This window comes from Neoarius graeffei, chromosome 18, assembly GCF_027579695.1.
Source record: "Neoarius graeffei isolate fNeoGra1 chromosome 18, fNeoGra1.pri, whole genome shotgun sequence".
NCBI classification, from domain to species: domain Eukaryota; kingdom Metazoa; phylum Chordata; class Actinopteri; order Siluriformes; family Ariidae; genus Neoarius; species Neoarius graeffei.
Genome location: NC_083586.1, coordinates 17,822,655 through 17,841,970, shown reverse-complemented (window position 1 = coordinate 17,841,970; position 19,316 = coordinate 17,822,655). Strand labels below are relative to the sequence as shown.

Sequence of the window (19,316 nt, the reverse complement as noted above, 5' to 3'; positions counted from 1 at the left end):
GATAGTGGCATGCCAAACAACTAATAAAGTGAAGCGCTTCCTTCATAATGACAATTCTGGCAGGAAGGAAGAGCAATGAAACCTTTTTCCCCTCCTTGGTTTATAGGCGGCGATATTGATCATTTTAAAGCTGAAACATTACAGCCAGTGATATTAAAAGTCTTCGTAGGCATCCTCGTATAAAACTGAAAGAGCTCTAAGTGTCTTCTTTGCAAATTTACTGGAGTATCTTGTGTACTCTTTTTCTAAATTGTTTATGAAGCCATATATTTTGCTTACACACTTGGAGCTGGTGTCGCAAACATTGCATCGATATTCCTGACAGAAAAGTTCGCCGTCGTTTCTTGGCCTGCTTTCAGTTAAAAAGCAACTTTTAAGAAGTTAAGATTAGTACAAAAATATGCAAATCAAATATCTAAAATAATAACCGGATTCCAATATTTTATTTTTTTATTGTATTAGCTTCACCACCAGTATGTAAATTAACAAAAATAAATAAATCTTTACAAATAAATAAGTTAAAAAATAGATAAATAATTTTAAAAAATTGAAGTTTACTGTATTTGTGGGCGGCACGGTGGTGTAGTGGTTAGTGCTGTCGCCTCACAGCAAGAAGGTCCTGGGTTCGAGCCCAGCAGCCGACGGGGGCCTTTCTGTGTGGAGTTTGCATGTTCTCCCCGTGTCTGCGTGAGTTTCCTCTGGGTGCTCCGGTTTCCCCCACAGTCCAAAGACATGCAGATTAGGTTAATTGGTGGCTGTAAATTGACCGTGAGTGTGAATGGTTGTTTGTCTCTATGTGTCGGCCCTGTGATGATTTGGTGACTTGTCCAGAGTGTACCCTGCCTCTCGCCCATAGTCAGCTGGGATCAGCTCCAGCTTGCCCGCGACCCTGTAGGACAGGATAAGCGGTTACAGATAATGGATGGACTGTATTTGCGACTTTAATTTGCTCACACAAACAAATTGTACATACTTGCCTTAATTTGCATTTTCCTTTTAAAGCAAATTCCCAAATTTTATTGGGCACGCTGAATAAAACTAAAAACTCATCCTCTATCAATGTTCATAGCTCAGTTTAACAAGGCTAAAGGCTAAACCTTTACAATTAATATGCCTTATAGAGAATTCTCATTTCTGATTGGTCAGGTTTTTCTGTAACAGCACATCTCAAAGTAGAAGTAAAAAAAAAAAAGTGTTGTTCATTAACAAATAAAAAAGTACAATCATCGATACAGTACGTATAAATTTTCCATTAGGAAATGTTCATTTAACATTTATGTTTTTCTTATTAACTTCGAAAGAGAGGATGGTGAGGGAATGACTGTTTACAGCTGCAATACCATAAATAATAACAGGAGTTAGCTTGTTTTGCATAACATCATGTAACTATAAATGGAAGCATATAAGTACAACGTGCTATTCCTTGTAATTGAGATATAATTGTAATTGTTGGAATGTTACCGTGGTGTATGAGGATATGAGGAATAAACCATTTAATAGAAAAGTAATCCAATATGAGGTGGTAACAGTAACTGCATCATGGATTATTTTATGATAGTAGGATGACACGGAGTGTTTATTCGTAATCTATTAAACGCTGTGCTGCTTGATGTAAATGAATAGCACCTTTCCCAAACTTTGTACACACACACACACACACACACACACAAAATATATATATATATATATATATATATATATATATTAGTGCTGTCAAAAATGTCGCGTTATTAATGCGTTAACTTGACTCAATTTTAACGGCGATAATTTTTTTATCGCGAGATTAACGCTCTGCGACATGATGTAGGTTTTTCATAAGCTTTTGAAACTGCCAGGAACTTGGAACAGAGACTTTGCTTAGAAAACCGATAGCAGCTACCACGCCCCGCACAGCCAGAGTCCTCTGCCCCCCCCCCCCCCCCCCAAGAATCAGCGCGGGCAGGGCGCGCTAGTATCCGCTAGTTGATGGGGTCCGCATCTTTGTGATCCGTTCTTTGAAAAGAGCCGTTCAAAAGACTGGTTCATTTGGCTCTTTTTAAATATTTATTCAGTTTTAAGAAGACAGCGTCTAAAGAAGCCAGATCCCTCTGAACTGTAAACTCAATGCTATCCCAGAAATCCTTCCTGTAATATGCAAATTTGGCCGCCTCTGATTGGACAGCGCGACGCATCAACAGGCAGAAAGTGTAAAAGTACAAAATGTGTTAAGTGAGCTGAAACAGTAAAGATCTGATTCAATGCAATATTTATCAACGAACAACTTAAAGTTAATATAATAGTGTACTTTATATTATAATCAAGCATGTCAAGCCTACCATCACTGTGAGTTGTAGACTAACTCAAGCAGTAGATCACTTCACTCATGGTTCTTTTGCTAGCACCGGTGCTTGGCTTAGGTTTCACTTTGCAGTGGCTGTGTCAAGATGTGTTATGCTTTACAATAAAAAAAAAAAACATTGGTACAAAGCAAGCCCATTCACTTTTTTATGCTGATAAGAGAATTACAATGGTTTTTCATGTGACAAAAATGTGCGATTAAATTGCGATTAATCATGAGTTAACTATGACAGTCGCGACATTAATCGCGATTAATGTGTGTATATATATATATATATATATATATATAATATTTTTATTAATAAATATTGATATATCTTTGTAGAGAGATCGCAGTCAATTTTGCCAGGTTTTAGCATAATTTCCACTTGAACAATACTACAACTGATAAGCCGGACAAAAAGATATGAAAGCAGTCAGAAATTTTTGCATGAACGGTGGTGCGCACGCATTTCTGCTTTATTTATAGCACTGCCACAGCGACACCCACAGTGTTCCACAGTGTTGCTTCTGTCCAGATGAACTTTATTTGACATTAACTGGTCCTCAGCATGCTCAGTATTTGCAAAGTTACTTCTATGAGAGTAAACCAGGGAAAAAAACCCTCAACTTTGACTGATTTGATGTTTATCTTCCTGTTTCAGGCTACTTGAATATCCAGTCATGGCCAGAGAACATGACGGATTTCGGCGTCTTTTCTAACCTTGCTACTCTCGGAGGAAGAACGCTCTATAGGTAAGACACCGCTGTACATACTGTACGAGTGCATAAGTTTGCACTCCCCTCCTCCTTCCCACAAAGGGATTTAAATGAAAAAAAAGACATAAAGACATCAACATCTGCTTTGTAAATTTCACAAGGCAGATCCTGCAATCCAGAATGTTTCCATAGTAACCACTTACACAGGGTTGAAACTGACACTAATAGATTTTGAACCATTGAAACAGTGAAGTTTTCTGTAAGGAGACATTTGTTTTAATTGATTTAAGATTTTATTGAAGGAGTCCTCAGTCTCAGCACTATAACAGTTTTGTCACATCACATGCTGTGCGATTTAAAAAATCTTTTTTTAATTTTTTTTAAATTAACTTCAAGACAGAGAAAAAACAGACGCAGGTGAAGGAACGAATCTTTATGACTGCTGAGGGATGCTGTAAAGAAAGAAAGAACAGGAACTAGTTTGTTTCGAGGGAGTTCCACAATGTTAAATGTAGCTATAAATGGATAAAAGCGTAAACACCTCACATACATAAGGAAATGGAAACACTTTGAGATGTGCTTTTTTTGGGAAAAAAATAACGTCAGGGTGGTAACAGGATCAGTGTTTAGAACAAAGAGAAGCCACTGGATCAGCACTGTGTGTTTTAACTATAGTGTTTGTAATCATGCACTATATAGTGACCAGTTTTGGTGCTTGGATCCCTATTTATTTTCCAAACTCACTCTGATCCCTCCTTTCAAATTGGCTCAAATAATGACGGAGTGATTAAAGGTCATTAGCGTGTCATACTGTGTCCATATGGACTGAATCCGTTCTCATCAATATTCCCTGTCCACTTGTTTCTATTCTGCATAAATTTCTGAATCCTTGTTTATAATTGTGTGTAAATGACCATAATTACTATTATTTATAAATGATTGATTCGCTTCAGATCCATACCGATTTTAAATCTTTTTTTCTATCTTGATATGTAAGGAATAAAACGTGCTGTTTTTGGAAAGTAATCAATGTGATGAACAGGAGATACTCTACTACTACCAGTACAAAGTTGATTATTTAACTACAGCAGCATTTCACAGAGTGGTTTATCTGTCAAACATAACACCCGTCTCCCCATGCTTACAACTTTCGATTTGTCAAAAAATACTTTTTATCCATTTATAGTCACATTTAAGTCACTATAAACGTGGTGGTGGTGGGAGGGGGTTCTTGTCTCCGAACATTGCATTTCTGATCCTGGGAAAGTCTCACTCTTCTTTTCTTTTTTCTTGATTTTTAAAAAAAATTATTTGTGACTGAGAAATTAAATCCAGTTTCTCAATTCTCATTATTAAAAGCTGTATGTAGTAGAGCATGTTTTCTTCTAACATTTCTGGTTCAAGAAAGTTTGTGCCTTTTTTAAATAATAATTTTTGATTATATTTAAACTTGGAAGGTATCAAAAAATAAAGGTTGTTGGTTTTGAATAATTATGAATGAATGGTTATAACCAATGATTGTAATATGAATTAATGACTATAATTATGAATGATTCATACAAATCAATGATTAGGATCACCAAATAAAGGTATTGCCTAATATGGATGATTTGCATTAAGGTTTTGTTTATTTATTCATGGCTGTTTTCCTAGTTTTTTTTACACATTTCTAAAATATTAATACAATAATAATCACAATTTAGAAACAATAATAATTATTATATTATTATTAATAATTATTATTAATAACAATACCTTTATTATTAAGAATATTATCAATTATATTGTAAATATAATAATAATAATAATAAGTCAGCCCTGTGATGACCTGGCGACTTGTCCAGGGTGTACCCCGCCTCTCGCCCATAGTCAGCGGGAATAGGCTCCAGCTTGCCTGCAACCCTGTAGAACAGGATAAGCGGCTACAGACAATGAATGGATGGATAATAATAATAATAATAATAATAATAATAATAATAATAATAATAATAATTATTATTATTATTATTATTATTATTGTGTCAGCCCTGCAATAACCTGGCGACTTGTCCAGGGTGTACCCCACCCCTTGCCCATAGTCAGCTGGGATAGGCTCCACCTTGCCTGTGACCCTGTAGAACAGGATAAGCGGCTACAGATAATGGATTAATAATAATAATAATAATAATAATAATAATAATAATAATTAAGCTGTTTTCCCCATATTTTCACATTATTTTTAAGCAGTTTAACAATAATAATAATAATAATAATAATAATTATTATTATTATTATTATTATTTATTTGTTTGTTTGTTGTACTGTTTCTCCGGCCTGTTTCTCCGGACATTTCTGATCCAATAAACCTTCTCCATTTTTTCCTGTGATTATTTTTGGTCATAAACATTTCAATATAGAAACACAACTGAATTGATAATTAGCAGAATTTGTGTTTATTCGAGCTTTATTCTAGTGCGCTCCTAAATATATACTGTAGCATTTCATGTCTTTCAAGAAATTTCTCTTAATAAGGACCTTTGCATTAAAATTCAACTGAACGCAAAATCCCCAAAGCAGAATTTTCCTTCCAAAGGAGAAGCAGTGTTAAAAATTCACACACGTTTCACTCCCATCTGATCCATCTTTTTTTTTTCCCACAGTGGAATATCTCTGCTGATCCTGAAGCAGCGCTGGATCACATCCCTGAGCTTCCAGTCTCTCCAGGAGATCAGCGCCGGGAACGTATACATCAGCAACAACAGTCAGTTGTGTTTCTATCACACGCTGAACTGGACGAGGCTTTTTCGCTCCAGCAGTCAGAGAGCGCTACTGAACAACAACAAGGAGATGCAACAGTGCAGTGAGTGGAGCTGAGCTTCAGTTATACTTCCACCGGAAATGATGATAATGGCATCCTTTAGGTTTGGTCCCTGGTGCTTGGACCTCTGAGTTGCTCCTTTGTGTTTAAATCCTTGTGTTTAAAGCTGCACAGGTTTCTATAGAATAGTGTAGATATAAATCTTATAAATACTGATGTATAGCATCAGGGGCGCCGCTAGAAATCTTGGGCCCTATGGAAGATTACAATTTAGGGCCCCCCCGTAAAATTTTCAAGCGCAAGCAACTGAATTTGAAGTCTGTTTTTGGCTGGCACTTCTACTTTACTATCCACGTGATCAGCTGCCGAGCAAGTTTAGGTGATACAATTACAGTGGTGCTTGAAAGTTTGTGAACCCTTTAGAATTTTCTATATTTCTGCATAAATATGATCTAAAACATCATTGGATTTTCACACAAGTCCTAAAAGTAGATCAAGAGAACCCAGTTAAACAAATGAGACAAAAATATTATACTTGGTCATTTATTTATTGTGGAAAATGATCCAATATTACATATCTGTGAGTGGCAAAAGTATGTGAACCTCTAGGATTAGCAGTTAATTTGAAGGTGAAATTAGAGTCAGGTGTTTTCAATCAATGGGATGACAATCAGGTGTGAGTGGGCACCCTGTTTTATTTAAAAAACAGGGATCTATCAAAGTCTGATCTTCACAACATATGTTTGTGGAAGTGTATCATGGCACAGACAAAGGAGATTTCTGAGGACCTCAGAAAAAGCGTTGTTGGAAAAAGCGTTGTCAGGCTGGAAAAGGTTACAAAACCATCTCTAAAGAGTTTGGACTCCACCAATCCACAGTCAGACAGGTTGTGTACAAATGGAGGAAATTCAAGACCATTGTTACCCTCCCCAGGAGTGGTTGACCAACAAAGATCACTCCAAGAGCAAGGCATGTAATAGTCGGCGAGGTCACAAAGGACCCCAGGGTAACTTCTAAGCAACTGAAGGCCTCTCTCACATTGGCTAATGTTAATGTTCATGAGTCCACCATCAGGAGAACACTGAACAACAATGGTGTGCATGGCAGGGTTGCAAGGAGAAAGCCACTGCTCTCCAAAAAGAACATTGTTGCTCATCTGCAGTTTGCTAAAGATCATGTGGACAAGCCAGAAGGTTATTGGAAAGATGTTTTGTGGACAGATGAGACCAAAATAGAACTTTTTGGTTTAAATGAGAAGCATTATGTTTGGAGAAAGGAAAACACTGCATTTCAGCATAAGAACCTTATCCCATCTGTGAAACATGGTGGTGGTAGTATCATGGTTTGGGCCTGTATTGCTGCATCTGGGCCAGGACGGCTTGCCATCATTGATGGAACAATGAATTCTGAATTATACCAGCGAATTCTAAAGGAAAATGTCAGGACATCTGTCCATGAACTGAATCTCAAGTGAAGGTGGGTCATGCAGCAAGACAGCAACCCTAAGCACACAAGTCATTCTACCAAAGAATGGTTAAAGAAGAATAAAGTTAATGTTTTGGAATGGCCAAGTCAAAGTCCTGACCTTAATCCAATCAAAATGTTGTAGAAGGACCTGAAGCTAGCAGTTCATGTGAGGAAACCCACCAATATCCCAGAGTTGAAGCTGTTCTGTACGGAGGAATGGGCTAAAATTCCTCCAAGCTGGTGTGCAGGACTGATCAACAGTTACCAGAAACGTTTAGTTGCAGTTATTGCTGCACAAGGGGGTCACACCAGATACTGAAAGCAAAGGTTCACATACTTTTGCCACTCACAGATATGTAATATTGGATCATTTTCCTCAATAAATAAATGACCAAGTATAATATTTTTGTCTCATTTGTTTAACTGGGTTCTCTTTATCTACTTTTAGGACTTGTGTGAAAATCTGATGATGTTTTAGATCATATTTATGCCGAAATATAGAAAATTCTAAAGGGTTCACAAACTTTCAAGCACCACTGTATTTGGTATATGAACATTTTAAATGCAGAACTGTCAAAATTAGACTGAATAGACTGTTGCCGGTTTAACAGCATCAATTCTTGCACTCCAGCGAGTGTCAGACAAGCTGTGGAGAGAGCAGCCGGTAGTTTCTTTGTATATGGCCCATCGTTCTGGACTGGCACTTACAAATTTGTAAAGACAATTGATGAAGCCAAAAAAAGCTGACACTTCCTCACTTGATCCTGCAGCGTGTACCCCAGCGAGATTTAACACATGAACATTTTGACTGAATGAACTCCATACTAAGTTACCTAAGAATAGTTGCTCATAAAAAAAGAAATGTCTTTTCATTTTAATGCAAGTCTTAATAGCCTAATGCTGCTTACTGTAGCCTAGCGATTCAAATAGTTTTTAACCCTAAATCCTTTATTCATGGATTGTATTGCTCACCTCCTTCTTCTAGGATTTGGGTTGAGGGCTGGGGTCCTATTCCTGAGGCTGAATCTGTGGATGTTGAGGGCACCTCAATAGTTTTGAAACCAGTTATTAGCCCCAGTATCATGTAGGCTAGCCTAATATTTTACCTCACGTATTAGCCCAGTAGGCTAGTTTACTGCACAAGTTTAGCTAGTTCCGTGCAGAACTTCTACATTACATTCATCTGATGTTCCATGGCAATAAACGTGAAGTATTTAAATAAAATGACACTGCACTGCTTATTGAAAAGTGTTGTCTTGATATTCCAACTCGGTTAAAATGAAATCTGCTAGTCTATCATTAGCTAGCATGTTGTAATGGCATCGAGTGTCAGTGAATAATAGGCGAGCTTTCTCTGGGAAAAACTGAGTCACCAGTTGTCGGCCCTTTTTCTCCCTTTCAGCTGCTTCTCCTTCCGTTTTTGATATCCGGACTTCATAATTTATCTCACCACCGTCACACATGCTCCTGCTTAGCAACTTCTAGAATGTTCACCTCTGTTGCGCGCGGAGAGAAACTGCCAGCTGCTGTGAGCTGCGCTAATAGCGGCGCTGTGCACACACGGAGCTACACAGTTCACTGTCCCCGCCCACAATCAGACTGTACCATTACTAAAAAGGGAGGAGGGGTGAAATGACAATATCATAAATAATTCAAGGAAAATGTGATAGCAAATCATAACCATGTATAATTTGCATATTTTAACAGATGAAATGAAATATTTTATTTCAAAAACTTACACAAGGCAATACTATTAAAATAATATTAATATCCCTCACAGGCCCCCCTGTCAGTGCCAGGCCCTTAGAATCGTCCTAACTTTCCCCCCATTAGCGGCGCCCCTGTATAGCATAACAGTGATACTACCATGACTAAATAATAATAATAATAATAATAATAATAATAATAATAATAATGAACACCCCCCCCCCCCCCACACACACACACACACATGGCTCATTTTCACATTTTTTTCACCGATTGCCTTTAAATTAATGTGAATTTTATTCTTTCTGTTTCACTACTCCACCATTTTTTATTATTTCTTTTGTTCTTTTTTTTTGGCTCTACACTTAATATCAAAAAGATACTAAGAAAGCACCAGTAATCAAGCAAAATGGCACTCTCTACTTGGTTCATGCTAAACTTGGAAAAATGTTTTCTTTCTTTTTTTAATCAAATTAAGTATATCTTTTTTATCATTTTTATAACATCATGATACATTTCCAGTTTAATCGTAACATTTATCTGGAAGGACTGCAAGTGTCTTACTCTAACATTAACATAAACAATCTCATGAACTGACCAAGTTAGAGATGAGAGGAAAAAAAAAAAAAAAACCCTCACACCACCTAACTGCAATAACACATCGCTCCACTAGGGGGCTCTGTTGGAACTTCTGACTGTAGTCGACAAAACAAGTAATAAGTACTGAAGCAAAAAGACTGAAGTAAGAAATGTTTCTTGTCATGGGCTGGAGGTCCATTTGGGATGAGTCTGGGATAGACTCCGCATCCTCCAGCACCTGGATAAATATGTTCATGTTTCATAACCAGAATCAATCCATGGAATCATTTCGATCAGTTATTATCAGAAACACATGAGTTGTTTTACATCCTCTGCAATGCTGCCTGTAACTGTCAGCCATTTTGTTTTTTGGGGCTTTAGCGGTGGGAGTGTTTTTTATCTTGTGGAAATTTGCTCTTCATTATTGATAGTAAATGAGATTCAATGGGAGAATTTTCACATTTATTATAAGAGACATCAGGTTTGTTCCTGATTTGTACCAACACTGATAATGCACAACAATTTTGAAAAAAGATTTTGAAGATTTTTATTATCTTACGCATAAACTCCGTAATAATGTTCTCGAGAACATAAGGATAGTTTCTCGGTTTTGTTATTTCCAGGAAGTAGGATGAAATAGAATAATTTCTTATTTGTTTGTTTTTCATATTTATTCATATGTTTATTTACTTGTTTGTGTTGTTTTTCTGCTGTTGTTTGTATCTTTTACTTTTATTTTACGTTGCATTTTTGCTTGCTTGTTTGTTTTTGCATGTTTATTATTTAAATGTTTATTTACTTATGTATTATGTGTTTTTGTATTGTTTGTATCTTTTTTTGTTTTAACTGGGGTTTTTGCTACTTTGTTTGTTTGTTTGGGGGGCTTTTTGTTATCTTTTCATTATTTTTAGTGAGTGAGATCAAATTGGATATTTGTTTGTTTTTATCATCCCACCTAGAGACTCGTGTTTGTTTGTTTTTTGATTATTTGTACAGTAATAAGGGAGATAAAATTTAATTTAAAAAAATTATTTCATTGTTTTGTTTATATTGCTCCTAAAGTATGATTTTTTTAAATTTGTTTCTTGTTTGTTTTCTTGGTTGTTACTAATGTTTTTCATTATTTATAGTAAGTGTGTTATATAGGATATTTATTTATATATTTATTATGTTTATTTGTTTGTTCGTTTACATTGCTCCTAAATTCTGGACGAGTGTTTTGTTTACTTATTGCTTTTTTTGAGGAGTGGGGGTGGGGTCTTAAGTTTTCGTTATTTATAGTAAGTAGGATTAAATGGTTTATTTATTTTATTTATTTATTTACCTTTACCACTTAAACTCTAGACTGGTGGGTGTTTGTTTTAATTTGTTTGTCTTTTTTGTTTGTTTTGGAGGAGGGATGTGGGTGTTTATAGTAAGTGGAATTAACTGGGATTATTTCAGATGTTTCTCAATAACAGAACGTATCAGCTGATGGATGTTTTTATTGCCCTTAAATGCTCCAGAGAGCATAAGAACGCTTATTTATTCACTTATTTATTTTGGAAGTGTTATTTATGTAATTACTGTACATTGTTATTATTTAATTTCATTGTGAAATTTGTCTTTATTAGTGACATTATTGGAGTTTTTAGGGGCAGTGGTGCCTCAAGCCCCACCATTGCCAAGCTACCAAAGTCCTTAACCCTCAACCTCTCTATATCGACCCCACGGCCCCCATGCACAGGTGGAAAAAAGATGTTAAAAAAAGAAAAATGCTGGTTTTGTCCTTGAACTCAGGGCCAGTGTTCCAGAGAGCGACATTTTTGGTGTTTCTTGTAAATTAAACTCAAATCAATAATGGATTTTAAAAAATCAGTATTCATTTCTCTTTAATCTGTTATGAGAACTAAACCCAGTGAGACTGAAGCTCACAGTCAGCTGTCAGAGTGACGAGTGTGGGATAAAGAAGTTATTGACTTCAGCAACAGCATTGAGCTAGGCACCGTCTTATTAGTGTATCAGTGTGTATCGGTCTGTATTAGTGTGTAGTAGTGCATTGATCATTTTGTGTGTGTGTGTGTGTGTGTGTGTGTGTGTGTGTGTGTGTGTGTGTGTGTGTGTGTGTGTGTGTGTGTAAGACGGATCACAGGAAGTTTGCTCATACTGAGATGACAGGGTAATATGTACTTTGTCTATTTAAGCCACTTGTAGTGTAATTATGTTGTCTCTGACCTGGGAAGCTCAAGGAACAAAATGGACAGCACTGAATTCAAATTAAATTAACCTTTAAGGTACTCATTTTAATATAATTAATCGCAGAAAAAAATAATAATAGCAGAAATCAACTTAGACATAAAACTTTTTCCTGTTTATTTTCTGAGCATCAGTGCATTATATGTTGGGTTGAGATCTGGGTCCTGACCACTGTATACGTGTGTGTGGTGTGTTTTACAGTTACAGAGCAGCGCGTGTGTGACAAGCTGTGTTCAGAAGCAGGATGTTGGGGTCCCGGTCCTGACCAGTGTGTGTCCTGTAGGTACTACAATCGCGGGAAGATGTGTGTGAAGTCCTGCAACCTCTACCACGGGTCAGTATGCTTACTAAACCCATTTAAACCCCCCCCCCCCCCGGTTCTGGTTAAAAGTTTCAAGTCCAGGTCCATTTCTCTGGAGTCTGCATGATCAATTCCATGTTGGTGCTCGTTCTTAGACTTGGCTTGTCCCTGAAATGTGTATATTTTATGTTTGAAAGCGTCCTGGTGCTTAACCAGCAGCCCAGGGTCAGGAGTTTGAATGTTAGCACAAAGGACTCTGTTGGTTTGTAAGCACTTCACCTCATTGAGCACTGAGCACTGCACTAACTAAAACGTTCTATAATTGTGCCTGATTTATTTGTCTGACAGAGATGTTCGGGAGTTCATCAACGGGTCAACGTGCATGGAATGCGACAGCCAGTGCGAGAAAGTGGGAGATAAAACGCTGACATGCCACGGACCGGTAAGAAAAAAACAAGTTCTCCTAACTCTGCTGAAATGTGAATATTACTTATTTATGAGGCATCGTTTGGCTGCGTAAGGAATCTGGGATCAAGGCACTGCTGTTTTCTTTCTTTTTTTAATTAAAAAAAATCTTCAGATTCATTCAACAGCTTCAAAACTCAAGCGCTTCTGGAAATAAATTTTTTCACTGAAACTATTTTACTCTTCTTTTTCAGACTCATGAATAATTCCTGGAAAATAATTATAGTCTTTTTTTCAGGGTAAATGAGACAACAACCCTGAATCCCCCTCACACTATGAGTTAATGCTTGTCCATTTATCCGTGTAAGATTTCTCATTTATAAATAACTTTTAAAAGTATGTGAGCTGCTGGAAACTAAGCAACAATGTGGCAGGATGACTTGGAGAACTCAATATCATTCGTGAAAGTGCTTCTTTTAATGTTGTTTGAGAATTTGAGTCAATCGTGGAAGCAATAAAACACTTGTTACAGGTGATGAGGTGTGTGATAAAGCGGAGTTACTCCAAAGTTGATTATTTTCCTATTACTGTGTGTCCAGAAGTGTTTTATTCCTTATGTACTACAGTGATTTGCTCTTAAAAAAAAAAAAAATATATATATATATATATATATATATATATATATATATATATATATATATATATAAAACAATGACATTACTTTTTATCCCTTTATAGTTACGTTTATCATGAATGAACCTGTTATGTTTCTCTGTCTTTCTCTCTTTAGGGTCCAGATCACTGTACGAAATGTGTTCATCTTAAAGATGGACCTAACTGTGTGGAGAAATGCCCTAACGGCCTACAAGGAGCCAACAGCTTCATCTTCAAATATGCCGAAGCCAACAACGAGTGCCGACCCTGCCACCCCAACTGCACCCAGGGGTAATTGTTATGTTGTTGTTATTAAAACATTCAAAATCTAATGGGTAGATTTTAAAAACTGACTCGTGGCACAGAATTAATCAATTAATTGATTGATTGATTGATTGATTGATTGATTGATTGATTGATTGATTGATTCAGACTGATTTGATTTGTTGCTGTCTTTTGCTCACAGGTGCACTGGATCGCACATCCAGGACTGCATTGGATTTCTGGACAGGTGCAATATGTCTCTTAGAACTGTTAGAACCGTTCTTTTGTTACCGATGGTTTCACTGCATCGTGATAATAGCAGAAAAAATGTAGTTCTACTTCCTGTCAGTCTGGGCTTCCCGCCGAGCTTTCCCATGTGACCAACCATGTCCATAACTTTGCATGGTTTCCAGCATTGCAACACCTGTTTCTTTCTTTTTTTTTCCCCAGCACTCCATTGATTGTAGCTGGAATGATAGTTGTACTGTTTGTGGTCATCATCATTACCCTCGGTTTGGCCATTTTAATCAGACGCAGGAAAATCAAGAAGAAAAGAGCTCTGCGTCGCTTCCTGGACACTGAGGTGAGAAGAGCAAATACAGAATATATACAGTGTCTTGCAAAAATATTCATCCCCCTTGGTGTTTGTCCTGTTTTATTACATTACAAGATGGAATTAAAATGGATTTTTGTAGGGTTAGCATCATTTGATTTACACAACATGCCTACCACTTTAAAGGTGAAAATTGTTGTTTTATCATGACACAAACAATAATTAAGATGAAAAACAGAAATCTGGAGTGTGCATAAGGATTTCGTATGAAACCCCTAAATAAGGACTGGTCCAACCAATTCAAGTAAAGTCAAGTTTATTTTTATAAGGCTTTTAACAATAGACATTGTCACAAAGCAGCTTTCCAGAATTTTAATGACTTGAAACATAAGCTAATTTTATCCCTAATCTATCCCCAATGAGCAAGCCTGTGGCAACAGTGGCAAGGAAAAACTCCCTCAGACGACATGAGGAAGAAACCTCGAGAGGAACCAGAATCAAAAGGGAACCCATCCTCATTTGGGTGATAACAGATAACATGATTATAACATTTTAAACAGTTTTAACATGAAGTCTGTTTCATTGATGTTATAACACTTCACTGATGGAAACTTGAGTGCAAAACTGTTCATGACAACTGCAGTCCTAAAGTTAGCAAGCCAGCTGTCGTCCTCAGCCATGAAAGCATTACTTTAAGTGTCTTCCAAGTGTGACTTTCAACTGTCCATATGAGGCCATCCTCCACAGAAGCGATGTGATGAGACTCCGGCCAGATGTAGGGCATCAGGATGAATCAGGCAGGTCCGAGGAGCAGAAGAGGTCAGCATCTCAGTCTCAAGATTGACATGCAACTCAGAGGGACAGACAGAATGGGGGGGGGGGAGACACAGGTTGTTAGGTATGCCCAATGTCACCTGATGAGTAGGAACAGTATACATTTTGTGCTGAGTGCAAGCAGGGACTCTGGCAAAACTATGACAGAATAACTAAAAGGGGAGAGCCAGATGGTAACACAGACATGAGGGCACCCCAGGACATAAAGCAGCCAGCCACTACACCATCAACAATCTCGAGTGGGCAAGTGTGTGGGGGACTGACAGCATCCATACATCCCAGTTTACCAAAACACTCTATGTCTGAGGACCCTCCAGATCTACACCTTTCCCTCATAAACACTATTAACAAAAGGCTTGACTAAACAGGTATGTTTTCAGCCTAGACTTAAATGCTGAGACTGTGTCTGAGTCCCGAACACTACTTGGAAGGCTGTTCCATAACTGTGGGGCTTTGTAAGAAAAGGCTCTGCCCTCTGATGTAGCCTTCACTATACGAGGTACCAGCAGATAGCCTGCACCTTTTGATCTAAGTAGATGTGGCGGGTCATAAAAGACCAGAAGTTCGCTCAGGTACTGTGGTGTGAGACCATTCAGTGCTTTAAAGGTCAATAGTAGTATTTTATAAACAATATGAAATTTGATTGGGAGCCAATGCAGTGTGGATATGACAGGGGTGATGTGGTCATATTTTCTAGTTCTAGTAAGGACTCGAACTAGTTTTTCTGCATCATGTAGTGACATTAAATTTCTTATTTTAGCAATATTTCTGAGATGAAAGAAAGATATCTAGGTAATGTTATCGATATGAGTTTCAAATGAAAGACTGGGGTCAATAATCACCCCAAGGTCTTTTACTGCTGCATGTGAAGAAAAAGAAAGGCAATCCAGAGTTACCATGTAATCAAAAAACCTACTTCTAGCTGCACGTGGACCTAGTACAAGTGCTTCTGTCTTGTCAGAGTTAAGTAGAAGGAAGTTAGTAGCATCCAGTGTCTAATGTCCTTTACACATTCCTCAATTCTATTAAGCCGGTCTCTCTCATCTGGTTTTGCAGAAACATACAACTGTGTGTCATCAGCATAACAGTGGAAACTAATACCATGCTTACGAATACTATCACCCAGAGGTAACATATATAAAGAAAAAAGCAGTGGGCCTAAGACAGAACCTTGTGGAACACCAAACTTTACCTCAGTATGTCGAGGAAAATCACCATTTACATCAACATACTGATAGTGATCAGTGAAATAAGAGCTGAGCCAGGAGAGGGCCATTCCCTTAACTCCCACAACATTTTCTCATCTATCCAAAAGAATGGAATGATCAATGGTATCAAATGCTGCACTAAGGTCAAGCAACACAAGCAGCGAGACACAGTCCTGATCAGATGCCAACAGTAGGTCATTTACTACTTTAACCAGAGCTGTCTCTGTGCTATGATGAGGTCTAAATCCTGACTGATACATTTCATGGATGTTATTCCTACAGTATGTAGATATGAGCATAACTGCTGTGCCACAGCTTTTTCTAGGATCTTGGAGATAAAGGGGAGGTTTGATATTGGCCTACAATTGGACAGCTGACAAGGGTCAAGTTCAGGTTTTTTAATCAGGGGTTTGATAACTGCTAGTTTAAAGGATTTGGGTACATAGCCGATCCTAAGAGAAGAATTTATTATTTTTAGAAGTGGTTCAATTACTTCAGGTATTATCTGTTTGAATAGACGTGTAGGTAAGGGATCTAGTACAAAAGTTGAGGATTTTGATGCGGAGATTAATGAAAATAGTTTGATTTCTCTAATGGGAGTAAAACATTCAAATTGCTGATCTAATACAGTTATATTGTTAACTACAGGGTTACTTAAATTGTCACTTAAGTTGTCTGACCTTAAATTAGTAGTTTGAACTTTTTGTCGTATATGTGGCAGATCACAGAATCCAGGGACACATGTCTGCCCGGGGGCATTTTGAGTTATTGACAGATTCAGAAAGTACAGTTTCTAAGCTTTCCAATGATGCCTTCCATGTGGAGATCTGACAATATTTGAAGAATGTGTGGCCTTTTGAAAGTGTATACTTCTTAAAACAGAAAAGGGAGAAAATCGCCCTCAAAGTTTTCCATCTCAGCTACTCTGGGTGTAGGGCGGGCACATAATGGTGCTCATTTGCATGATATTAAGGAAAGCCCTACCCTCTACAAGCTAGCACAATACTACTTTCATGTAAACAAAGATCACCACGTCAATTTTCCTTCCATGCAAAGTATGCCCAAAACAATTATGAAGTACAAAAATAAGTCCTAAAGTATACTTTAACGTTTTGTGGTTGAAAAATTACTCACACCGTAAGAAAGAAAGATAGCACGATGATGACACAACTAACACAACACTAGTTTCATGTAAAGCCTCGGTCACAACCGGCCGTACGGTACGTGCTCCTACGGCCGGTCTACACGCAAAAAACGCAAGAAACACACGGAGAGCGCGCGTGTGATGTGCTGATTTTCGAGCCACAGACCGGCCGCAGAGGTTCTTTGTCATGTCAAACAAACTCTACGGGCGCTTACGTTTTTTTCAGGTTGCAAGACAAACTTACGGCCAACGCGCGTCTTTCTCCATGAACAACAACAACAAAAAAACGCAGCGATTTGGGAAACACCAAAAATCACACGGCCAAAAAATCATACGTCCGGTTGTGACCTAGGCTTAACCAAACCACAACACTCTCTGTTACATGCAAAAATAACCACACAGCCTTAGATTAATAAACTTACCCCATCAGAAAGAGAAACGGCGCCTTGCACACACCAATGCCTCCGATGGAATGTAATCCTAGAACGGTCCGTGTATCATCCGATCATTCAAGTATTCCATTCAATCTGGAAAATGAGGTTGCGGGGTTTTTTTGCTAGAAATGGTTATCTCCGATGTAAATACCGTGTGTCTGTTTGCTTCGCGGTGTTTCAGCTCCTCTGCGCTCTGTTTAACTTGCTCATTCCATAGTGAAATTACACGCCTGTATGCAGCTAAGTAGCCATGCACTCAGCTCGTATCATACAGCTGATTCACGAAAAAACAAAACAAAAGACTTAAATCATCATGTGAATGGCCCATATGCTAATTTACCCACACACCCCAGCAGGCTACAGTCCTGACAAAAACGAGACAATTTGCCACAAAAAATGTATGCTTTTCCAACAAAACAATCTATTATCTGAAATACTGATTGCATTCTTCAAGATCTCAACTTGCACATGATGGAAAAAAACAAAAATCACAAATTTAAAAAAAATATGCTTCTTTTGCGATTATCTCGGATTCGTTTCGGCCGACATGTGTCCCTGGATTCGGTGAGGGGTCACATATTTTCAATTTTGGGCGGCACGGTGGTGTAGTGATTAGCACTCTCACCTCACAGCAAGAAGGTCCGGGTTCGAGCCCCGTGGCCAGCGAGGGCCTTTCTGTGTGGATTTTGCATGTTCTCCCCGTGTCCGCGTGGGTTTCGTCCGGGTGCTCCAGTTTCCCCCACAGTCCAAAGACATACAGGTTAGGTTAACTGGTGACTCTAAATTGACCGTAGGTGTGAATGTGAGTGTGAATGGTTGTCTGTGTCTATGTGTCAGCCCTGTGATGACCTGGCGACTTGTCCAGGGTGTACCCCGCCTTTCGCCCGTAGTCAGCTGGGATAGGCTCCAGCTTGCCTGCGACCCTGTAGAACAGGATAAAGTGGCTAGAGATAATGAGATGAGATGAGATTAAATAGGAATCTAGGATTAATTTTGTTATCTTCTATTAGGGAGGGGAGATATGTTGATTGAGCACTAAGAGCTTTTCTATACTTCAGGAAGCTCTCCTTCCAAGCTAATTTGAATGCTACCAATTTTGTTTGACGTCATTTACATTCCAATTTTTGAGTGGTCTGTTTTAAAGTGTGATTGCATTCATTATACCAGGGTGATAATTTTTTCTCTCTGATCATTTTCCTTTTAAGAGGAGCTACATTATCTAAAGTATAGCGGAACATTGACTCTAAGCCAGGCCTGGAATTTCATCATTTTAGGGGCAAGGCCACTTTGCCTTTTGTGCTGTCAATTTTTTGAGGGCACGAAGGCCAAAAGCCAGGGCACCAAGGCCATAAAATAAAACAATGATTTTAAGTTCACGTCTATAATGAATTTAATTTAAGGACTAATGACTCTTGAGGAAGATTGGAGTCTCAGTCAAAACTATCAAGCAGGTAAAGAAACATCTCCTACACTATTATGTCTGAAGATAAGAAAATATTGAACACATCTAAACTTATCAATCCATCACTCACTTCAAAAATTTTAAAACTTATTAAACCTATATCCTATATCCTCCCATAATTTTTGTTCAATTGACACCGAATGTGCAAGAGCATCTTCAGACTGTACTACTATGCAGATTTTTGATTAATCAAAATTGAGCCTGGAGTACATCAAAATGTTTGACTGTAAATGGAA

At 37.9% G+C, this 19,316-nt stretch overlaps 1 protein-coding gene across 1 annotated transcript in view; it reads left to right on the top strand.

Moving 5' to 3' along the window:
- The window catches only part of LOC132865962 (receptor tyrosine-protein kinase erbB-4-like), a 235,721-nt gene that overhangs the window by 193,810 nt on the left and 22,595 nt on the right, over positions 1–19,316 (top strand). Inside the window, exons 11-17 of the mRNA XM_060898467.1 lie at positions 2,982–3,072; positions 5,676–5,875; positions 12,023–12,155; positions 12,471–12,564; positions 13,318–13,472; positions 13,648–13,692; positions 13,896–14,028. Coding sequence (XP_060754450.1) covers positions 2,982–3,072; positions 5,676–5,875; positions 12,023–12,155; positions 12,471–12,564; positions 13,318–13,472; positions 13,648–13,692; positions 13,896–14,028 — 851 coding nt within the window. The remainder of the gene's footprint in view (positions 1–2,981; positions 3,073–5,675; positions 5,876–12,022; positions 12,156–12,470; positions 12,565–13,317; positions 13,473–13,647; positions 13,693–13,895; positions 14,029–19,316) is intronic.